Genomic DNA, 19,788 nt, shown 5'->3' with positions numbered 1-19,788 from the left:
GGAGCTTGGGATGACAAATTATCAGGGGTATTGTGGTCCTACAAGACTACTACACGAACTTCGACCAGAGTTATACCAGTTGAAGTTGGCTTCCCCTCTACAAGGTTCCCATGGGCAAGTGAATAGTTAAACTTGCAGGAGTAGAATGATTAGCTGGATACAATTGATGAACTCAGAGACCGGGCGCTCTTAAGAATAGTGGCGTACCATGACTGAGTAGCTAGATACTTCAACATAAATGTTTGTGCCAGAGCATTTAAAGAAGGGGATAGAGTGCTTCGTAATGTTTTTGAGAACGCCATAGAGCTGAATGTAGGGAAATTGGGACCAAACTGAGAAGGACCATATCTGATTTTTGAAGTACTGGGTAACGACGCTTACAAGCTAAGCAGGGAGAGTGGGGAAGTCATTTACATCCATGGAACACCGTCCACCTAAAGTTGTATCATTCCTCAACTTTCCTATTTTGTCTTTGCTTTTTAACATATTCTGTATGCTTTAGTTTTATATATGCTTTCTAAATATTCAAGTGTACTTCTGCTGCAGTTTTGTCTGAAAGAAATATATATTGACTTAAGCATCGGAGGGTCGATGGGAATCCCATCGACTACCTCTCATTGTTGCTCTGAGCGCATGACTTAACAGGTTAGGTGTTGGGAACGATAAAATGTTGGAACGCCCAAACATTCGATCATTCAAGTGCCAAAACTGCTTGGCGCATCACAGATGAGTTACTTTTAAGTTAGCCTTTTTTATTATTATTATTGTTTTTCTTGCTTACTATAAGAAGGTTGTGATATTCCCCGGATTGAGCCGTTAGATAGTAAGTAGGAGCAGCGTAAAATAATCTAAAAGATAAACCAAAATAAACCACAATTCAAAATTTTTATTGATAATAAAAGTTTGTCGGGACAAGGATCAACTTTAAAATTTTCCTAAGACCAGACGGTCAAACTGTCACTCATCTTGTCCATGATCTCCTTGATTAGGACAGAGAGGTCTAGGAGGGAGTCTTGCAGTTTCTGGGGATCCTTTTCCATAGCCGTCTTTTCAGCCATTTCTTGAAGCTAGGACAGTACGCTCCCAGTCGATTGTAGAGCTCTAGTGAGCTACACAATTCGCTCTCTTTCGATTGTAGGAATATCCTTCGCATACTTTAGGAACGTGCAGACGTATCCTGTATGCGCCATAACACGATAATACGCTCTTTAAAGTTTAAGTCCATATTCCCTGGACGTAACAGAATATGAACTTAAATTGGGGGACAGAAACCATAGTTTATGTTCTAGAGCTCATACTGTAGATATATTGGAAGTCAGTCAACTCAAAATCCTATCTAGATAATAAAATTTTCTAACAAAACCAAACAATATGAAATCATAATTCAAAGGTAGAAATATTAAGAATTATAAGTTCCAAAAATCTCTGTCCAATATTGTACGCGCCACAGCTTGTTGATCAGCTGAAATCTTAACAGGAGCTTCATCTCCCACCGCCGTCTATGTGCCAGCTTCAACATCAGTTGGGATCTCAACAGGAACTTCATCTCCCACTGTCGTATCCACTCTAGTTTCAGTAACACTCTGGATATCTGTTTCATGTGCTGGCAACTCCGCGGGAGAAAGGATCTTAGTGCCTTACTGTGGTGGCGCCACTTTTTCTCTATTCTCGATTCCTTCATCTTCAATGACCCAGTTCTCATTTGGCTGGTAATGGGTCAGCACTAGAGCAACTTTCTTAAGCATCAAATCCATATCCCATTTATAGTGCTCTTTATTCTTATACTAGGTCAATAGTTTGAACCTTTCCCTAGCTCCACCAACGCTACCAATGGCCCAGAGCTTGATTATATAATCATCTTCTATTTTCTTTGCCAGCGCCACCCTCTCTGTAGTCTTTTCGCGCTGAGCAGCCAGGGAAATTTTTAGCTCATCCCTCTCTTTTGATACAGACACTAATTCGGAGGATTTACCCAACATTTCAACCTCTATACCCTTCAGCTTTCCTTCCGCCTCCTCTAAGTGTTTGGTAGCGCCCTCCCAACAGTTTTGATAAAATTTCGCATCACTTGAGAATTTTGAGATCCTCAATTCAAATTGAGTGACCCTATTAGCATCATCATTAATTCTTTTCTCCAGGGCACTCAGCATCTCAGTCGAGCGTACTATCTGCTCATCTGACTCCTTGAGTTTCCCCTCCAGGTCAACCACCTAAGCTGACACCTCTGAACTCTTCCTCTTCTCATCATTCAATTGGGTTCTCAGTTCAGTCATAGAGGCGTCAGCTTGGACCAACTTCTCTTTTAGGGACTTTACCATGCCCTCAAGCCTCTCTTTTTCGACCCTCTCCTTGGGCAAGTCTTCAATAGCGTTCTCTCCAGACCATAATACTCCCTGCAAAGTCTACAGTTCCATAAAAAAACATGACTATAAGCGATAAACGTTGAGACAATCTTTCGTAAATGTGTAAATAAAATACATAAAGACCCTTACAGTGAAGCAATGGACCACCGAGTAGTTGAATTGGTTGGGCAATGGCATAGCATCCACTTTCTTTGCATCCTCTACAAAGACAAATTTTATAATGCCCACCACTGGGAGAAAAACAGGAGTGGAAGTCACAGATAATGACTTGGGGACCCACAAGGAAATCTCATCCATTTCCCTCCCCAAAACATCCAGTCTGACCTTAGGCCGGACATCCTCTAGAGCAACACCGGTGTCCTCCTTTGGTAGCGTTCTCCTCTTGCTCAAAATGTGGTGGTATTTCATCCCTTGAACCACTGGCCACGACATCCTCTCGAGCAACACCGGTGTCCATCACCGTCTCAATAAAATCAGCCTCCCTGGGGTCAAAATCCTCGTGATCTCCAGTCTCAATAACCTTTTCAGGCTCGGGCACGACAACCCTTGCATCCTTCGACACCCTGATGCTTGGGATCCGTCTTATCAAAGGAATTGTCCTCTACATCTTCATCCGTCTCCTCATCCAAGACTATCGCAACAGACGTTGAAAGGGCATCAAGGGAACACCTCGACAACCCCTGAGCATAGCTAAGATTGCATCATGCATAATTTTTTTGGGAGCTTCCGTCCTAGCGCCAGCCTCTGGTGCCGCTACTTCATGTATAGACTTCTTATGGACTTCTATGGTTTTCTGCTTCTCTTTTCCAGTAGGATCCTCTTTCTTCTTCGTCCTAAGCTCTGTGTTGTCCTAAGCCATTTTCCTCTTTCTGCTCTCTTCATCTCTACCAGCCTTGGAAGCCTTGGCTGCACGCTTCGCTGCAGCAAATCCCCTACCACTGTAGATCCCTTGGCTACTCTTTAGGAGTTCAGCATCCTGTACAAAGCATCGTACAATGCATCCACCTCAACTATGTCAGCAAGCACGTTGTTGAACATCTCATCACTTACAAGAAACAGAAAGAAGAGGAGAGCTATAACGAAAAAGAAACTCACAAAAATATTATTAACTCGTTGCACTTCAAAGAACGAACTTATATATCTCCACAAGATCAATCTCTCTAAGTTTTATTATGACAAGATGGTCTTGCAAGATCTTCTACGCTTGAACGCGTTCACCCGCTCAGCAACTGTCGTGCTCTTCTTCCACGACTTCTTCGTATTCCATGACACTGCCAAAAAAAACCATATAATATTCAATAACATTAAACTGGTGTATTCACTAAGTTAGAACTTAAAGTCGGCTTTCCGTCAATCAAAATTTAGATCTCCGTGACGCCCATACACTAGGGTGCCCTTGGCGAAGAAGTATTTACTTTTCCAACTGCCACTATGGTCATTTGATACTGTGTCCAAGATCAAATCCTCCTTTCCTCTCCGACGAACTAGGGTATACCTACTAGGCCCGCTCACTTTGGCATAGTATACCATTGCCAGTTCCTCTATACCGAAATCCAAACCTTCCATTTGAGCCAGACACTGTATGCTCAGCATAATTTTAAGGCTATTGGCCATCCATTGGCTTGGAGACACTTTCCATACCCTACAAGCATCTACAAGCAAGTCTAGAATCAGGAACCTAAGCCCTAATGTAAACATAAACACATAAAATGGGGACCATCCAAAAATCTCATGGTCTACCCCCTCTGTATCAACCCCGGGCCTGATTTTAATATACTAGTGTATCCTATACATCTCTCTCAGATAACCCATGTCGCTCAATGCTAGAGTAGATTTGGGGTTTAACTTATTTAACAATAGAGGCCCTTCAATATGCCCGTTCCTATTAACTTCATTGGTAGCATCAGCCTCTACTTCATCACCATCGGCCCGCTGAGCCTCTGAGCCAGACCATGAGAAGTTAACATTTGGTTCCTTCGCACCCCCCGCTTCACCGGTGAAGGCCCTACCGCTTCTGGTTCTTTCCTCATTCTCGGAATCATGGTCACTCTATCAAGCTGTTCTAAAAACAAAAATCCGAAACGAAAAATAACGAGAGTTACCTTCAAGAAATCAGAAGCAAACAATCGTTCCTCTCTTCACAGCACTCTTACAAAATCCAGAAAGCTCTCTATGAGTCTCAACACGCAGGTTCTTGCTAAAACAGCAAAGTACCAACTAAACCTCAAACCCTGGTTTAAGAGACACATGACTCATGAAATGACCCTAATCATCACGTCGCACGATTCACGAAACGTGCTCCCCAAGAAACGATGGCTGTAAATTTCAAAATATGTTTCAGACCATTTAATGCCTGCTATTTCCTTTTTCACACGTGGCATTAAAAATTCTCCTTTCCTCTTTATTTAAACACACACATCCTGCGACGCAATTAATTCCAATGTCTACCGCAAAGAACCTTAGTTCTTACATAGTTTCATTTAATGAACTATCCGATTTGATTACATTCTCTGTTACGAGCATTCAATTACTCACTCATCATTTATACCTTTGATCATGATAATTTCATTTATTGACTATCAGTTATATTATTGTTCATGAGGCTGATGTTGTTTCAAAGTTCTCAACAAGGATCACGTAAACAGACAAAGACAAAGAAGTTGTTCCTTGCTATGCACGCCTTTTCAGGCAAAACAAAGCTGTGCCCAGCTATACACGCCTCTTCAGGCAAAAAGAAGTTGTTCCCAGCTATACACGCCTTTTCAGGCTACATATACTTATACACACCTTTTCAGGCTACGTATGCTTATACACTCCTTTTTAGGCAACACACTAGCTTTTTAGCTATATGGGCCTCTTACGACAAAAAGAAGTTGTTCCCAGCTATACACGCCTCTTCAGGCAAAACAAAGTTGTGTTCAGCTATACAGGCCTTTTCAGGCTACATTTACTTAACAATCTCTCGTTTTATATAGACTATACACACTCCACGAACACCCAACTTCACAGGCCCAATCGGCACACTGGGGCCCATGCTAAAGGCCCACTCACGATGTTCGAGGCTTTATCCGTTGACAACACAGTCACGTAATATCAAACAGTGGTCCTGACACTATATCTGACAGCAACGGCTAACGTCCCCTCTTATATCTACTTTACTGTATTCATAATGTCATTACATGACAGGGAATATCTCTTAGCTAATGTTGGCACCGCCACAACATTGGCGTTACCACAATAAAGGCGTCGCCACACCATAGTTCCTACCTAGCTAGGGAATCTTTACCTCTAAGGGAGCATCATCTAATCCCGTTCACACCAACATCCTCGGACTTGACAGGTACGTATCCCCAAGTATGATCTTATACCATACAAAATCAGTTCATTAATGGTCGCCTACATTACTCTCCATACTCTTACCAACATGTGTTATAGTCCCATCATATGTCCTAACACCATCACCACACTTTTCGCCTACCAACTCTGACACGTCCGATATACTTTACTTTCATGCATATACCCCTTGGGTTTTACCAAAAATGACACAAGTGGGTGACACAACTCCAGAGACCTATCCTCACTTTCATAAAAATACCCTTCTCCTACCTTGGAGAAGCGATCGATTCGGACATTGCAAACCAGAGACATAAACTTTCCTACCCCTTACAAAAATACTCAACCACAAACACTTTGCCATCGCCGGTCTCCCATCTCCAATCTAACTTGATCGTCAGAGCCTTTAAGACTGGCACCCCCAGTCCGGTCTAAGAGTTTTCACAGTTGCTCTTGTTATGTTGTTTACAGGATTCGAAGGTGCAGACGAGCCTCCACGTATCAAAAGTTGACTATTCAATGATTGTAGATTTTACCCCTACAATATCCATTATTTTTTGTAATTCTATTGTGTTTTCAAAAATTGTGAATTTAGTTTAAATTTCACGTTTTTAGGCTTAATCTCACAATTTTTGGAATATCATTATTTTTTTGAAATTTGAATTTAGTCCTAATTTCACACATTTGGAGATGTTATTGTGAAGACCTCATCATGATTACTAGTCTCTTCTAGGACTCAATTCCATTGTTTGCTAGTCCTCCTCACCTTTTAAGCCTAATTTCAATGTTTTACTAAATTTTATTTTTTAAAAAAAATAGTGAAATTCAATTGATTTTGGAAATTCTATTATTTTTTAGAATTGTGAATTTAGTCCAAATTTATAATTTTAGATCGAATTGGTAAATTGCGTTGTCTTTATACGTTATTATATTAAATTTCAATGTTGTTATATAAAACAATAAGAATTCTCCTTTGACTAATCAATTATATGGCGTATAAATTTAATTATATTGTTTTAACAAATAATGGAATTTGTGTGAAATTCTGTTGTCTTTTTGGGTCCTCCCTCGACCTTCAGATTCTGAGGATCCTTGTTTCTTCTTGGATGATATTCCAAACTCTATTAATTTACTATATTTCACTGGACAATGCTAGAGACCCCCAAAACTTGATCCCCAAAAATCCTCCAAATCTATGTGGCATCAACATAGTCATTGATTAAAAACAAACATGTATGACCCATTTCACATCCAACACTCCATATTACATGAGAGTCTTTTCGGGATAACTTTTTAAGGGTTTCAAGCATTATCCATTTCACTGAATGTGCTCTTGGAATTATTCAATGAAATTCTTCTTTTCTCAAAAAAAAAAAAAACTTTACTAGCTTATAATTGTCCAATCCCGTAACTATTCTTGATTTAAATAAAACAATGAGATTTAACATGTTATACTTGTAATTATATTATTTCCAAAAACAATGAAATTTCAATAAAAACACATGACATAATGAATTATTAGCTACAATTAGTCAATTCCAGTTATTTTTCAGTAATATATATGTTCAGTTATCAAATTTCAATGTTAAAAACAATAACATCATTAGATGATGTCATTGTGTATGGAAAAGAATTGAACAGGTAGTTATAAAGAAATAAGAATATTTTTATCCAAAAAATAACTAATGATATACTTGTCATGTCACATGTCGAATTAATTGACACATCAAGTTGGACGAGTTGGAATGCCTAACATTAGGGTGGCTGGGAAAATTTTATTTTTTTAAAAAAATTATGGATATATTTTGATTGGGATTATGAGTCTAATTTATTTTTTTGTTTCAAACAAAAATAAATTGAACATAAAAAATACATGATAATTGTGAACTGTTAAATATAGACTTGAAACATCTTATGTCAATTTTGTGATGAATTTAATTTTTGTTTGGAATAAAAAATATTATTAAACCCGTAAATACGATCAAAACTCATTTTTCATTTTATTTTTTTAAAAATTTTTTTTAAATGATTTATAATTATTAAAATGGGGTCTGCTGTAAGACAAATTACAGCATACTCCCGGCATCCCTAATACCATCGCACATGCTGGTCAACGTTGTCACATCAAGTTGGGATACACACGTACCACTGCGGTTGATTTATTATTACACGACAAGCATATTCGCCTGAATTCTGAAGATTCAATCCCTATTTTTGAATTTCTAATGAAAAAACCCCTCAAATCTTGGAACCCTAACTTGTCAACAGTAGAACCACTTCCAATGAATCCAATCTCCTCCTCTCTGTCGTTGTCCTGTTCAAACTTCAAACATCGACACAACTCTCTCGAGGAGGAAACTTCGTATGGTCGGTTAATTAACAGAGGAACTTAGTTCATGGCCGACGCAGACGCCAAACCCAAATTCCAGCAATCCAAGGACTTCCGTCCGGTCTCGCAACCGCCGGATTTTCACCCGGAACTAGTCATGGCAACCCCACACGACGGGCTTCACTTCTGGCAATTCATGGTTGCTGGGTCCATAGCCGGCTCCGTCGAGCACATGGCCATGTTTCCGGTCGATACAGTCAAGACCCATATGCAGGCTTTGCGCTCCTGTGCCATCAAATCCGTAGGTGTCCGTCAAGCAGTCCGGTCCATTTTTCAGACAGACGGCCCATCCGCCCTCTACCGTGGAATCGCCGCCATGGGCCTTGGTGCTGGTCCAGCGCACGCCGTTTACTTCTCCGTATATGAGATTTGCAAAGAATTCTTCTCTCGAGGCAACCCCGACAACCCAGCAGCCCACGCAATTTCAGGGGTTTGTGCTACAATTGCCAGCGACGCGGTTTTCACACCTATGGATATGGTGAAGCAGAGGTTGCAGCTGGGTAATGGCATGTATAAGGGGGTTTGGGATTGCGTGAAGACTGTTTTTAGGGATGAGGGGTTTGGTGCTTTCTACGCTTCTTATAGAATCACTGTGTTGATGAATGCTCCATTTACTGCTGTTCATTTTGCCACATACGAGGCTGCAAAGGGAGGATTGATGGGGATTTCACCGGATAATGCAGATGACGAGCGATTGGCTGTTCATGCTACTGCCGGTGCTGCTGCTGGAGCATTGGCAGCTGTGGTTACAACTCCGCTTGATGTGGTTAAAACCCAATTGCAGTGTCAGGTGAGTTTTACTGTTTAATCTTGTTTGTTTCTTGGAGGGGTTACAGCCTTCTATGATACGGTTGCGTTATTACTCAATCCGAAATCCAATATGTTTGTTCTAGTCCAATTCAGCCTCAGGACTTCTGTCAATGAAATCAAATTTATTTATATATGTTGTGGTGCATAGAGAGTTTTGAACTCTTCTGTGAGTGGATATTCGTGTTGTAATAGGGTATTTCCTTTGTGAGCTCAGGAAGGTAGGAAATGGTTGGTTTGGGTGGCACGCTATAATAATTACATTCATCAGAAAAGAGAGTGTCACCACAATTTTTTTCCTGAATGAAAGGAAGAGTTGCACCATGACCTCACGGTTTGAGACTCTGTAGAGGGATTGATTATAGAATGCACTGCCTAAAATCTACTCATTCTAGCAAATCAGCTTGCACAAATATGTTTTGAGAGAAGTAGCTGATGTAACAGGCGGAAGGTTTTGTTCAAACAAATGAAGCTACTTATTCTTCTTTAAAACTGAAGTTTTACTTGGAGACTTATATAAGCTTTCCGGCTATGTCTTCTTAACAAACATGTTCTTATATAGGGCGAACAAAGCTCTTGAAGTCTCATCCTTACGCTATGAGGCGTTGCTATTCCTACCCTTTCTATGCATGGCTAATTACCATCGACAAAGCTCTAGACGGGTGGCAATATACTGTTTTCATATAATCGTTAATTGAGTATAAGTTAAAGTCTTTTGTTCACCATTGAACCGTTACTTGGAACCTATTTGAACCCTGATTATATATGGATACGAAGTTTAGCAAATGATTGATTTTGATTTACAATAACATTTTTTAAATGCATAATTTGTGCTGGCAATGTTAAATTTCTGAGATTAAAGATGACATGATTCTTTACATTATGCCTCCCTGCCTTTGATTGGCTAAATTTAGCATTTTTCATGTTAACTGCCTGCACAGGGTGTGTGCGGATGCCACAGATTTAAGAGTAGCGCTATTGGGGACGTGATCCAAACAGTAGTGGAAAATGATGGCTATAGAGGACTCATGAGAGGATGGATTCCAAGAATGCTTTTCCATGCCCCTGCAGCTGCAATCTGCTGGTCTACTTATGAAGCGTCAAAGGCCTTCTTCCAAAAGCTTAATGGTAGCAGTAACAGTGGCACCATCCAATGAAAAATATATTTAATAAAGGAGTAGTAATTTCATCATTTTTCAGTTGGCATGGGGAAGAATTCTTTATTTTTTTTTCCTTGGCTGCTGCATCAAAATCTCTTCTTGTAGGTGCCAATGAAAGTTTTTCTCCACACGACGTGGATGAGCAAGGGATAATGAATTTTTCCTTTTCACATCTGGCAGTGATCTCATTGTTCGATGTTAGCGGGGAAGTTGAAATGTCATAAGTGAAAATTATTTATACTGTGCACAATCGTGAGGATTGAAAATCTTATAGAAATAAAATACTCGGAGGTTTTCTTTATTCAACTTCAATCCTATTTCATGATATTTCCAAAAAATGTTTACCTGTAATGTTTGTTCTTTTAAATTATTGTTGTGTAGCCTGCAGGGTTTAAAATCTGTGGAAAGTTTTGAGTTGATAGTAGGATTTTATTTTGTGGAATTATTGTACTCTTATAGAAGTTGGGAGGTCTCTTCTTTGGACAATGGGCAGTGTTTATCTGCATCATTTTATTGATGTGATGATGATTCAAGGTTTAATATGATTTGAGATTTTCAACAAATCTCTACGATTGCTTTCCGAATTACTTACGAATTACATACTTCAGAATTCAAATGAGGTTTATTATTCGATCTAGGATCCCTTTTTGTTTCACTACCTGGAAAAGAGCCCTTTCATTCTTAAATAGAAAGGCTTTTTTCTTACTTCCCCAACAGAATTCTGGGGGGCATTGGTCCATTGCACGATATAATAGACACTAATTATTTACATACCTAGCAAATTTATTGAAGTGAAGGGAAGGAAGCAGCAAACCGGACTCGGTTGAAGTACGGTAAAGCGACTTGTTCAGTTGTTCTTCTTTGTCACTAAATTCGAACATGAAAGAGCATATGAGCATGACAAATAGAAGACCTCATCAAGGGAATCGCCATCTCCCCCTTCCGCTTAATCTCTCTCCCTGCCTACCTCAGAAACAAGACTTACCAGAGCTGATGGTTGGTTCAAGATGATGCGTCAGAAATAAAAGGAGCAAAAGCCTTTCTTCCACGAGAAATTTAGTTAAGCACCATTGGTCTTGTAGTAGAATGGTACGCTGCCACGGTACAGACTCCGGTTCGATTCCCGGCTGATGCATCGTCTTCTTGTTTTAGCTACATTGTATTAAAAATTTTAAAATCTAAGCCAGCCGTTGATACATGAGGGTCTTCCTTTTTTGATATCAGAGTTTTTTTTAGAACATTTAATTGTTTTAGCTACAATGTATTAAAAATTTTAAAATCTAAGCCAGCCATTGATTCATGAGGGTTAGACGTGTTACCATCCCCAATATTATCTCTTTCTTTATTTTATCTTTTTAAAAAGTCTAGCCTTAAATATCAGATCATTCCAAAAGCTCATTGACGGATTGCTTTCTTAAGAGAGCGAGACGGACTACTCCTCATGCAATTAGGTTCAATACATACACATGGGAGAAGGGAAATCGGGAAGGGCATTTTCCTCAAAGGCAGTAGCAAGCCGTATTCAAGTTGAGTACAGACGAGCTCACTCGAGTTTTGGAAGGAATAGATGAGTACGAAAATGGAAAGGAGAAATGATCATGGGTACGAAAATTGGAAGGAACAGATGAGCACCTTAGAGAAGAAAGAAAGAGGCAAGCTAGAAGGTTCCATGGAGAGGGAATATGTTGGACAGTGAAAGTGGAGGAGAGAGAGTATGTGGGATAGTTTCTCAGCCATCAGATTAAATGAATGGCTTAGATTTTAAAAATTTTAATACATTGCAGGTAGGGGGATTGCAGGCTCCCTATCCCAAAATATTTCGAAGAAGCGCGGTTCTGACGCCTAAAAATGCAATGTGAGTGAGGGAGGCAATGCGGGAAGGTCTCAAAATATTTCGAAGAACCACGCTTTTGACGCTTGAAAATGCAATGTGAGTGAGGCAGGCAATGCCGGAAGGTCTCATTCAGTGCAGTGGCTCCAGACTGGGCTCGCGCTGTGCCTGGACCAATGAATCGATCAGCTTCGGCAGCATAGGCAACCCGGAGGAACCTCCAGCTCCGGAGTCCATACTAGTATTTGAGAACTTGGGCGGCTCTAACCATTTATTTTGTATTGACAGCCGCAATGAATGATGTTTGATGAATTGCCTGATTTTGATTTTGTGTTCAGTATTTGCTGCTTCGCAATCTCTTACCTACTTCTTTATGGAAATCCATTAACGTCAGCACAGTAGAAATGAACTTTTTAATTCTGTTTATCATTTGAGAATCAAATTCATAGAACAGAAGATTATCAGAGAGTATGGAGATGCTTAATACCAATAAAGCAGGTTGAGTAGATCCAAGTAGTAACCTTGATAAGCACGATGATGACGATGAAATCAAATTGTTGCACCAATTGCAACAATATAAGTTATAAAACAAGGCTATAATTAAGGGAAACCTAATTTCAGTGATTTCAAAATTGAGAATAACTAAGATGCTACCATACTTCAAACATTGCATCAACTTTTCCACTTTTAGCACAAGTTGATATTAAAGTTGTGTAAAGTTTGCAATTAGCTTTCATGCCAGCCTCTTGGACAAGTTGCATAACTTGGAAAGCTCCTGAACCACAACACAAAGACAAGTACTTTGAACCATACCGACAAGAGATTAACAGTATCCAAAAAATTATCTAGAAAGAGCACCAACAATGAAACACACCTTCTGGATCTCGAGAACTTGCACACACAGACATCAGCATATTAAATGTACTTAATGTTGGGTTGGGAACCAGCTTGGTGAAACGAAAAGCTTCTTTAACAGCTTTTCGATTTTTGCAGATTTTATAAAACTTTGCGTGATAAATCTGAAACCATATAAAACAATATATTACCAACAGTGGTTGAAAAACTCAAGTTCAAAGAATAGAGCAATCCATAGCAGCTTAAATTATGAAGTATTACCTTGTTTGTATCCAACAACCCCCTTTTTTCCATATCTTCAAGCAAATCCATGCAGTCGGTTAACCTAACATCCCATTTGTGAACACATATCACAAATTTCAAGATATAACCAACTAGAAGAAAAACTTATCATAGGCACTGTAATGACATCAAAGTTTCCTCGTTCCTGATAAGAAAATGTATCAAGAAAAGTTTCTGTTTCTTCATTTCAAAATCAAAGATACCAAAATTATTTGTGCTATGAACTTTCTTCTACAAGATAAGTAAATAATGCTTCATATGGTGAAAAGGGATTATGTAGAGCTACCTCCCATCTCTCAGCAAACGACTGTAAGCACTGAATTGCTCTGCCGAGTGATGTTTGTCGAGGGCATTTGTCCCATTTGGATAGGGAAACTTGGGTAAAACTGTATGGTTGTCCTTAGCCGGTGGTTTTCTTTCATTATATCGGGGAACTCCTGTGCCTCTTCCTAAGGTTTTACTTGTTCCAGAAGAGCTTCCTCTATAACAGGCGACGGGTATTTTACCTTCAAAATGCTCTGAAAGAAAAAAAAAATACGCTTCCATAAATCAGCGACGGGCCTAATGGTGGGTTTTCAAAAACAAATTAAAACCAAAAAAAAAAACAGTATTGGCAAGAAAGGAAACGCGGAAAAGCATCAAAGCTAAAGTATAAATGAAATTGTTTGATCTAATGAGATAATGAAATAATATTTTTTAATTACATAACCTGCAGCTTGAAGAGAGTCCTGTGCTGAAAATTCTTCATGCTTTAGAGCAAGTTCCCTCGCAAGGGAAGAAAAGCGATTCTGACTCAGTGAGAAGGCACGAGAAGATTCAGGTTTTAGACCATTCAAGATTAAACGAGATTGCTCTGCTGACTGATTTGACCCATAGAAAGTGTAACGTTCGTCTCTGACTAATTCTATAGAAATGCTAGGATAGCCATTAATTTCACCTTCTTCACCAAGTTTATGATGCAATTTTACATCTATATCAGCAACAGCCACAGAATTATTTGCAGAAGATAACGCACCAATAGATTCAAACTCGAGTTTACATTATAGTACAATTAACAACTTCGTCCTTGACATAGCATAAAAATTGAAATCAAATCTATAACTAGGTAATTGCTCTCATCACTGCTAAATCTGGATTTCAAGAACAGTAGATCAGAGACAGCTCATTCCCTGTTTTATACTTGAATAGCCCTCCACAACATGCTGGCAATACATCTACAGATAAGCTATCAATACAAATCAATTAAGGTCCAAGACTAAAATCAACCAAATCTCTAAGAAAAAACCGGTACTCTAAACTTCAAGGCGAACCACTCAAAACAGCATTGGTCACGACTCACTACCTCAAGCACCAATATTCTCAATGCTAGCACCTTTGTCAATTCTCTTCAGAATGCCAGCTATAACCTAATGCATGATTGAAAACAACATGTGAGAAACCTTAAAGCGTTGTGACTAAAATGAGGTGAACCAAGTTTCCAGAGTGAGTATACATTATACCTTTCCAGGTCCTAATTCATAACCATTCTTCAGCCCTCTAGAAAGGAGAGTCTTCACTGTTGTTTCCCATTGGACAGGAGACGTCACCTGTGGTTATATAATTGAGGTCCAGTTTCTTTTTCTAGCTCATGAAAAGTAGAAACAAGTTCTTAGGTAGCTCACCTGACGTGCCAATATCTTCTTGATTATATTAGGATCTGCATGTGGTTGCGCATCAACATTAGATATAACAGGAATTCTTGGAGGTTTGATCACTGTGGCTGCCAATGCAGCTTCCAATCTTGATACAGCAGGTTCCATGAAACTAGTATGGAAAGCTCCAGCAACAGCTAGGCGCACCTGAGAGAAGTTCTGGAAATGTTATTGCCAGAGAAGAGGGCAGGAAAAATTCCTGAAATGTAAGTACAAGATTACCGTCATTCTGGCTTTAAATGACTTTGCCTTAGCTTCTACTGCTTCAATTCCTTTGACACCACCAGAAACCGCGTAATTGCCCTACAAAAATGAAATGCATTCGTGTCAGTGTACAGAGATATCAACCAACTAAACGTCAAATATTGAGGCGGCCATGGGGATAATTAGGTCATTGTAATGAATCTAATAGAACCTTACAGGGCATAGGTAATTTGCAATCTGAACTTTATTAGCTTCATCAACCTCTTCATTGGCTGCATTACATAATAGCTGAACCTTCTCCGAATCCAGTCCAACGACACTTACCATGGCACTTTTTGCAGCGTCAGAAGCTTCCTGCAGGCAATTTTAGAGAGCCCAATTACTAATTGATGTCTAAAACCCTCCCATTTGTCGAATGACACCAATACATATATTTTCCAGCCATGAATTGTTACCTGCATCGCTTGCCCCCTTAGTTTAACCAGCTTGAGTCCATCCTCAAAGCTATACAAGTGCAACCAAAAGGAAAAATAAACGGTCACTAGAAACAAGAGGGAAATAACAAAATATAGTCTGAATATTCAATTTGAGTCAAATAAAAGATGAAAAGCAATCTGCCATATGGCCCGTGCTATCACCACAAAAAAGAAAATTGTAGCTAGTTTGATTGACGAGTAACACCTTCAATCACATAGAACCAATATGTAACCAAGATAGGCAGTCTTCTTCTTCACATTAAAAAGAATATTGTTGGTGTCTTTCTATATATTTTAACGTGTCTTTCTAAATTAGAAGGCCAAGTTGGCTCACTGATCAATTCTAGCAACAATGGGATTCCTTTCTACAATTCAAACAGCTTATAGACTAGTTTGTGTAAGTTCATTAGCTCGTGTTGCTTCAGTTTAAAGTAGTATTATATATCCGACTAAAACATCAATTGTTATGAATGTAACATACAACAATTCTATTCACTTAGAAGACTAACCTAAAGGCTCCAGCAAATGCTAGCGCTGTATATTCCCCTAGGCTGAGACCACATGTGACATCAACTGAATCAATTATCTGCTGACCACCATCACGAGCACGGAGAACCTCGACTGCAGCAAGGCTTGTGACATAGATAGCAGGCTGCAAAGTTGCAGAGAAAGACAATCAGCAATGACCTCTATATGGAATATCAACTTCACATAATGCAATGTATTTAAAGGTTAAAGGTGGAAAGCATCAAATAATACAATGACTCAAGCAGCAAAATAGAAACACTTCCTTTTGTACACACATGGGAAGGGGAACGGGTTATACTCATGGTTTTGCAAGTTGAATTTCTACCATCAATCCATGAGATATGATAGTTTAAACATTGAAGACTCTTTTGCCCAGTTTTTGTCATTAGTCTTAAATGCTCTGTATTTAAGTGGCCTCTACTTATTCACCAGGCTAACTTGCCCTTATTCAGATGTATTGAGATGACCGTAGATAATTGCCAAGAAAATTAAAATATTAAGAGTTATAGGATTAAGACAGCTAAGCAGCAAGGTACCTGGCTTATAACAGTTGAATCTAGTTTCTCTTTTGGTCCATTGGCACAAACATCAAGAAGATCAAATCTGCATATATTATGAACATCATAATCATTAGAAATATTATTACAACTAAAATGAGAGAATATCTTTAAGTTCTGATAGAAACTCTCACATCGGAAAGATAGGGGAGTTAAGTGTTGTTTATAAGGAGGGCCAGTGCCACTCCTTAACATGTCCAATAGGTTTTCACAAGAGCTCATGAAACATTGGTATTGTGGAGGCCTGTTAGACTACAGTCGGACCATGGGTGCGTGCACCCATGGATGCGGACTGGGCCTATTGGACTGTTAGGGTGGGGTTTGGGCCGGGACTCTCCAGAGCCCATGAAACACTGGTATGGAGGGGTCCTTATCAAGTTCCAAGCAGAACAGATAGCTTCTTTTTTTTTTTTCCTTGAAAAAGCCAGCTGCTCGTATGGCTGAACTTAATTTCAACCCAGACTATAAAATCATAGTTATGATATTCAATTGATGAATATTGAATAATATTAACAGTACCCAAGAACATCATTAGCTTTCTTGTACAAATCTGCAGCAGCAGGCACGCTTTGAGCCTCCTTCCCCATTCCAATCGCTTGCGCACCCTGAAAAACATATTAAACAAATCAAATTGATACAACTAGAAGGAAGCAACATCCAAAATCATGATAATCTCACATTGAGGTAACTTCATATTTCAATTGAACCTTCAACTCCCCTTCGACCATCCTTATCCTACCGTGTCTATTATGCACAACTAAAGAGAAGCTGCAAATTCCTTAACCTTTCATTCATGTACACAAGTTTCCATAGTTGATTTTACTATGCCCCTAGGCATCAGTCATAAAAAAAAAGAGGGTAAGGGACCCCCTATACTCGTCAATCTCCAGTGCAGCAACTGCTTCAGACAAACTAAAGCAATTCAAGAGCAACTTTTTAAAATTAGCAACATTACGTACAGAAATTTTAATTCTTCTAACTTGTAGCTCATATATATTAGCATATGTCGATCAAGGACAGACCTGACCGGGAAACAAGAAAGCGCAGTTGGGTTTATAGTCAGCGAATAAGGCATCATCAACAACAGTTTGAGATCCAACCGAAACGCTCATGAAAACCCTAGATCGGTTGAGATTCCTGATCCGGATTCCGTTCCCATTACAGCTCTTAATAGAATCGAAGAAGGAAAGCTTCCTGGGAGAAACAGAAGTAAGAGCGAGGGAGAAAGTGGCCATGGTGGCGGTTGAGGAGAGAGCGAGCGAACCAGAGGAGCAGAAGGCGGTAGTGCGGAGGATAGGAGGGCGGTGGCGATTTAGGAGGGAGTGCATGCGCCGGGTCTATTATAATGCACGGGCTGTGTAGGTTAGCGGAGTTTACAAAGAGAGACGTTGGAGATGGGCAGAAAACCAAAGAAACCGGCCAACTGTCCTCGGCGCTTAGCTCATTATATTAATTTTGTAACCTACTCTCAAGTCTAATTATTTTTTATTTTTCATAAATATAATTATAATTATAATTATAATTGCAAGTGACTGGAAATAATGCGACACTTGATCATACTGTTTATAAATGAGAAAAAAAATAGATTCACTGTTAGATGAAATCATAAAATAGTTTTTTATGAAATAAAAATGTACAGTGATTTGAAAAAAGATTAAGATCAAATGAAATTTAGGAATCTGCTGAACATGAAAAATATATCCCTTTAGTTTTTTATTTTTATTTTTAATTTTTCAAACAACAGAAAATATCGATTATGCTTTTATGATTTCAAGTGTTTTTAGGTACTTATATGTTACTCATGTTTTCTGAAATGGACAACCAAATGAATTTTCAAAGTTATTTTCTACTTTCAAGAAAATGAAAATATAAAATAAATGGAAAACAAACATATCAAACCGATCCAATTTTCAATAATTATTTTTCCCAATGAGAAGGAATGAATCGAGCATCCCCTTCAAGCTCTATAGGGCCTAAAACATTCGAGCTCGGGCGCGGCTCGACTCGTGAAAGGAATTCGAAGCCCAAGCTCGGCTTGTTGAAGCTCGATTCAAAAAACAAAGTCAATCTCATAAAAAGAGGAGCGGAAAAGAAATAAAAGAAAAATCAAAATGTTCTTCAAGCAAATTATTAATTAGTTCATCAAATTCGATTCACTTGTTGATAATCATTAATTACCTTGTTGTTTTGAAAGTGAAACGAGACGAAAAAAACATAGGGGTATTGACGTATGCATGAATTCAATATCAAAAACTAAAAATTGAAAAAAATGGAAATAGAAGGACTAAATCAATTGACAAAGGTCACGAACAAAGGAATTGATAGTCTAGCCGCGATGGAGGAGGAGCTTCAGATGGGGACAATTGCAGTTATATAGATAGGGGAACCCTCTGATGGAATGGTCACCTTATAAGATGTGAGAGCGAGGAGATTACAACTGATAAAATCCCTTTTAAACCTAAACCTAAACCTAGCAAGAACGGGTATGGTAGTGGACAAGAAAGAAGAGGAAGTTTATAGAGGAAGGAACAAATAAAAAAAACACGTGAAGAGTAATTTTCTTTCTATTCATTTCATAACTACTTCAATATAGAACTAATACAAGTTTATATATCAGCTTAACCGACTTAAACTTGCCACATCAACTAATAATGTCTAATATAACCCTAGGTTCATATCAGTACTCCCTCCCTAAAATCGTCCTTGTCCTCAAGGATGTAAAATTGCTTTCCTCTCTTTACATTATCATCATCCCCTAAGGATACCTTAGCTTGAAAAGCTAATTCAAGTGACTACAATTTTTCTCCATGTCTCAACCTCCTCTGTTCATATGCGTCCAATGAGCCAACCAACTCTTTTGGCTATAATTTTGACAAATGTTTGGCTTCTTCTATGGCTGCTACCACTATATCATAAAATTTCAGGCAAATTGATGAGCATTTTTTGCACCACTTTCTGATCAGAGACCTGCTTCCCAAGTGTTCTCATTTGATTCACAACATCTATTATCTTTGTATAAAAATCCTGAACCAGTTCGGTCTCCTTCATGCATAAAATTTTGAACTCTCTTCGTAGGTTCTGTAATTTTATGACGATAATCTTTTCATCACCCTCAAACTCTTTTGCAATTGTATCCTATGCCTCCTTTGCATAGGTAGCTCTAATGATTATTGGAAAGATGGTTGCACCCACCCCATTTTGTATTTTGAAAATTGCTTTCACATTGGTCATTCGAATACCTTTAAGCTCCTTCTTATTTGTTGCACTGAGTGGACTCTTATCTTCAGGCTCAGTGTATCCTCGAACCACAAT

At 38.9% G+C, this 19,788-nt stretch overlaps 3 protein-coding genes across 6 annotated transcripts; 1 reads left to right on the top strand and 2 right to left on the bottom strand.

The window, feature by feature from the left end:
• Positions 1-7,872: 7,872 nt before the first annotated feature.
• On the top strand, positions 7,873-10,358 carry LOC119990600 (uncharacterized mitochondrial carrier C8C9.12c-like). Of its 2 annotated transcripts, none has more exons than XM_038836590.1 (2): positions 7,873-8,875; positions 9,110-9,810. In XM_038836590.1, the coding sequence occupies exons 1-2, from the start codon at positions 8,093-8,095 to the stop codon at positions 9,197-9,199; spliced, it is 873 nt and encodes a 290-aa protein (XP_038692518.1). In that variant the 5' UTR covers positions 7,873-8,092; the 3' UTR covers positions 9,200-9,810. The 2 variants fall into 2 exon arrangements, with proteins under 2 accessions (XP_038692518.1, XP_038692517.1); XM_038836589.1 differs by lacking the exon at positions 9,110-9,810 and adding an exon at positions 9,834-10,358 and having other exon boundaries at positions 7,884-8,875.
• Positions 10,359-12,217: 1,859 nt separating this feature from the next.
• On the bottom strand, positions 12,218-14,221 carry LOC119991501 (pentatricopeptide repeat-containing protein MRL1, chloroplastic-like). The gene is made up of 7 exons (XM_038837847.1): positions 14,201-14,221; positions 13,730-14,048; positions 13,307-13,538; positions 13,000-13,063; positions 12,758-12,902; positions 12,550-12,658; positions 12,218-12,302 (listed from the first exon to the last, which is right to left on the bottom strand). The coding sequence occupies exons 1-7, from the start codon at positions 14,219-14,221 to the stop codon at positions 12,218-12,220; spliced, it is 975 nt and encodes a 324-aa protein (XP_038693775.1).
• On the bottom strand, positions 14,039-17,903 carry LOC119990352 (malonyl CoA-acyl carrier protein transacylase). Of its 3 annotated transcripts, none has more exons than XM_038836220.1 (11): positions 17,499-17,903; positions 16,996-17,081; positions 16,456-16,522; positions 15,901-16,043; positions 15,371-15,419; positions 15,132-15,269; positions 14,934-15,014; positions 14,682-14,858; positions 14,520-14,606; positions 14,363-14,426; positions 14,039-14,234 (listed from the first exon to the last, which is right to left on the bottom strand). In XM_038836220.1, the coding sequence occupies exons 1-10, from the start codon at positions 17,802-17,804 to the stop codon at positions 14,364-14,366; spliced, it is 1,197 nt and encodes a 398-aa protein (XP_038692148.1). In that variant the 5' UTR covers positions 17,805-17,903; the 3' UTR covers positions 14,039-14,234; position 14,363. The 3 variants fall into 3 exon arrangements, with proteins under 3 accessions (XP_038692148.1, XP_038692149.1, XP_038692147.1); XM_038836221.1 differs by having other exon boundaries at positions 14,050-14,245; XM_038836219.1 differs by having other exon boundaries at positions 14,050-14,426; positions 17,499-17,902.
• Positions 17,904-19,788: the final 1,885 nt, after the last annotated feature.

The sequence above is a fragment of the Tripterygium wilfordii genome, chromosome 22, assembly GCF_013401445.1.
Source record: "Tripterygium wilfordii isolate XIE 37 chromosome 22, ASM1340144v1, whole genome shotgun sequence".
NCBI lineage: Eukaryota > Viridiplantae > Streptophyta > Magnoliopsida > Celastrales > Celastraceae > Tripterygium > Tripterygium wilfordii.
This window is presented reverse-complemented; position numbering and strand designations above follow the sequence as displayed.

Excerpts from the sequence above, each read along its gene's own strand:
- LOC119990600 (XM_038836589.1), top strand. The coding sequence starts at position 8,093 with ATGGCCGACGCAGACGCCAAACCCAAATTCCAGCAATCCAAGGACTTC. Across the intron at positions 8,876-9,833 it reads AAACCCAATTGCAGTGTCAG|GGTGTGTGCGGATGCCACAG; the intron begins GTGAGTTTTACT and ends CTGCCTGCACAG.
- LOC119991501 (XM_038837847.1), bottom strand. The coding sequence starts at position 14,221 with ATGTTGTGGAGGGCTATTCAA. Across the intron at positions 13,064-13,306 it reads CGTTTGCTGAGAGATGGGAG|GTTAACCGACTGCATGGATT; the intron begins GTAGCTCTACAT and ends ATGGGATGTTAG. Across the intron at positions 12,659-12,757 it reads AAGTTCTCGAGATCCAGAAG|GAGCTTTCCAAGTTATGCAA; the intron begins GTGTGTTTCATT and ends GTTGTGGTTCAG.
- LOC119990352 (XM_038836220.1), bottom strand. The coding sequence starts at position 17,804 with ATGCACTCCCTCCTAAATCGCCACCGCCCTCCTATCCTCCGCACTACC. Across the intron at positions 17,082-17,498 it reads CTTTCTTGTTTCCCGGTCAG|GGTGCGCAAGCGATTGGAAT; the intron begins GTCTGTCCTTGA and ends TATGTTTTTCAG. Across the intron at positions 16,044-16,455 it reads ATTCAACTGTTATAAGCCAG|CCTGCTATCTATGTCACAAG; the intron begins GTACCTTGCTGC and ends GCAACTTTGCAG.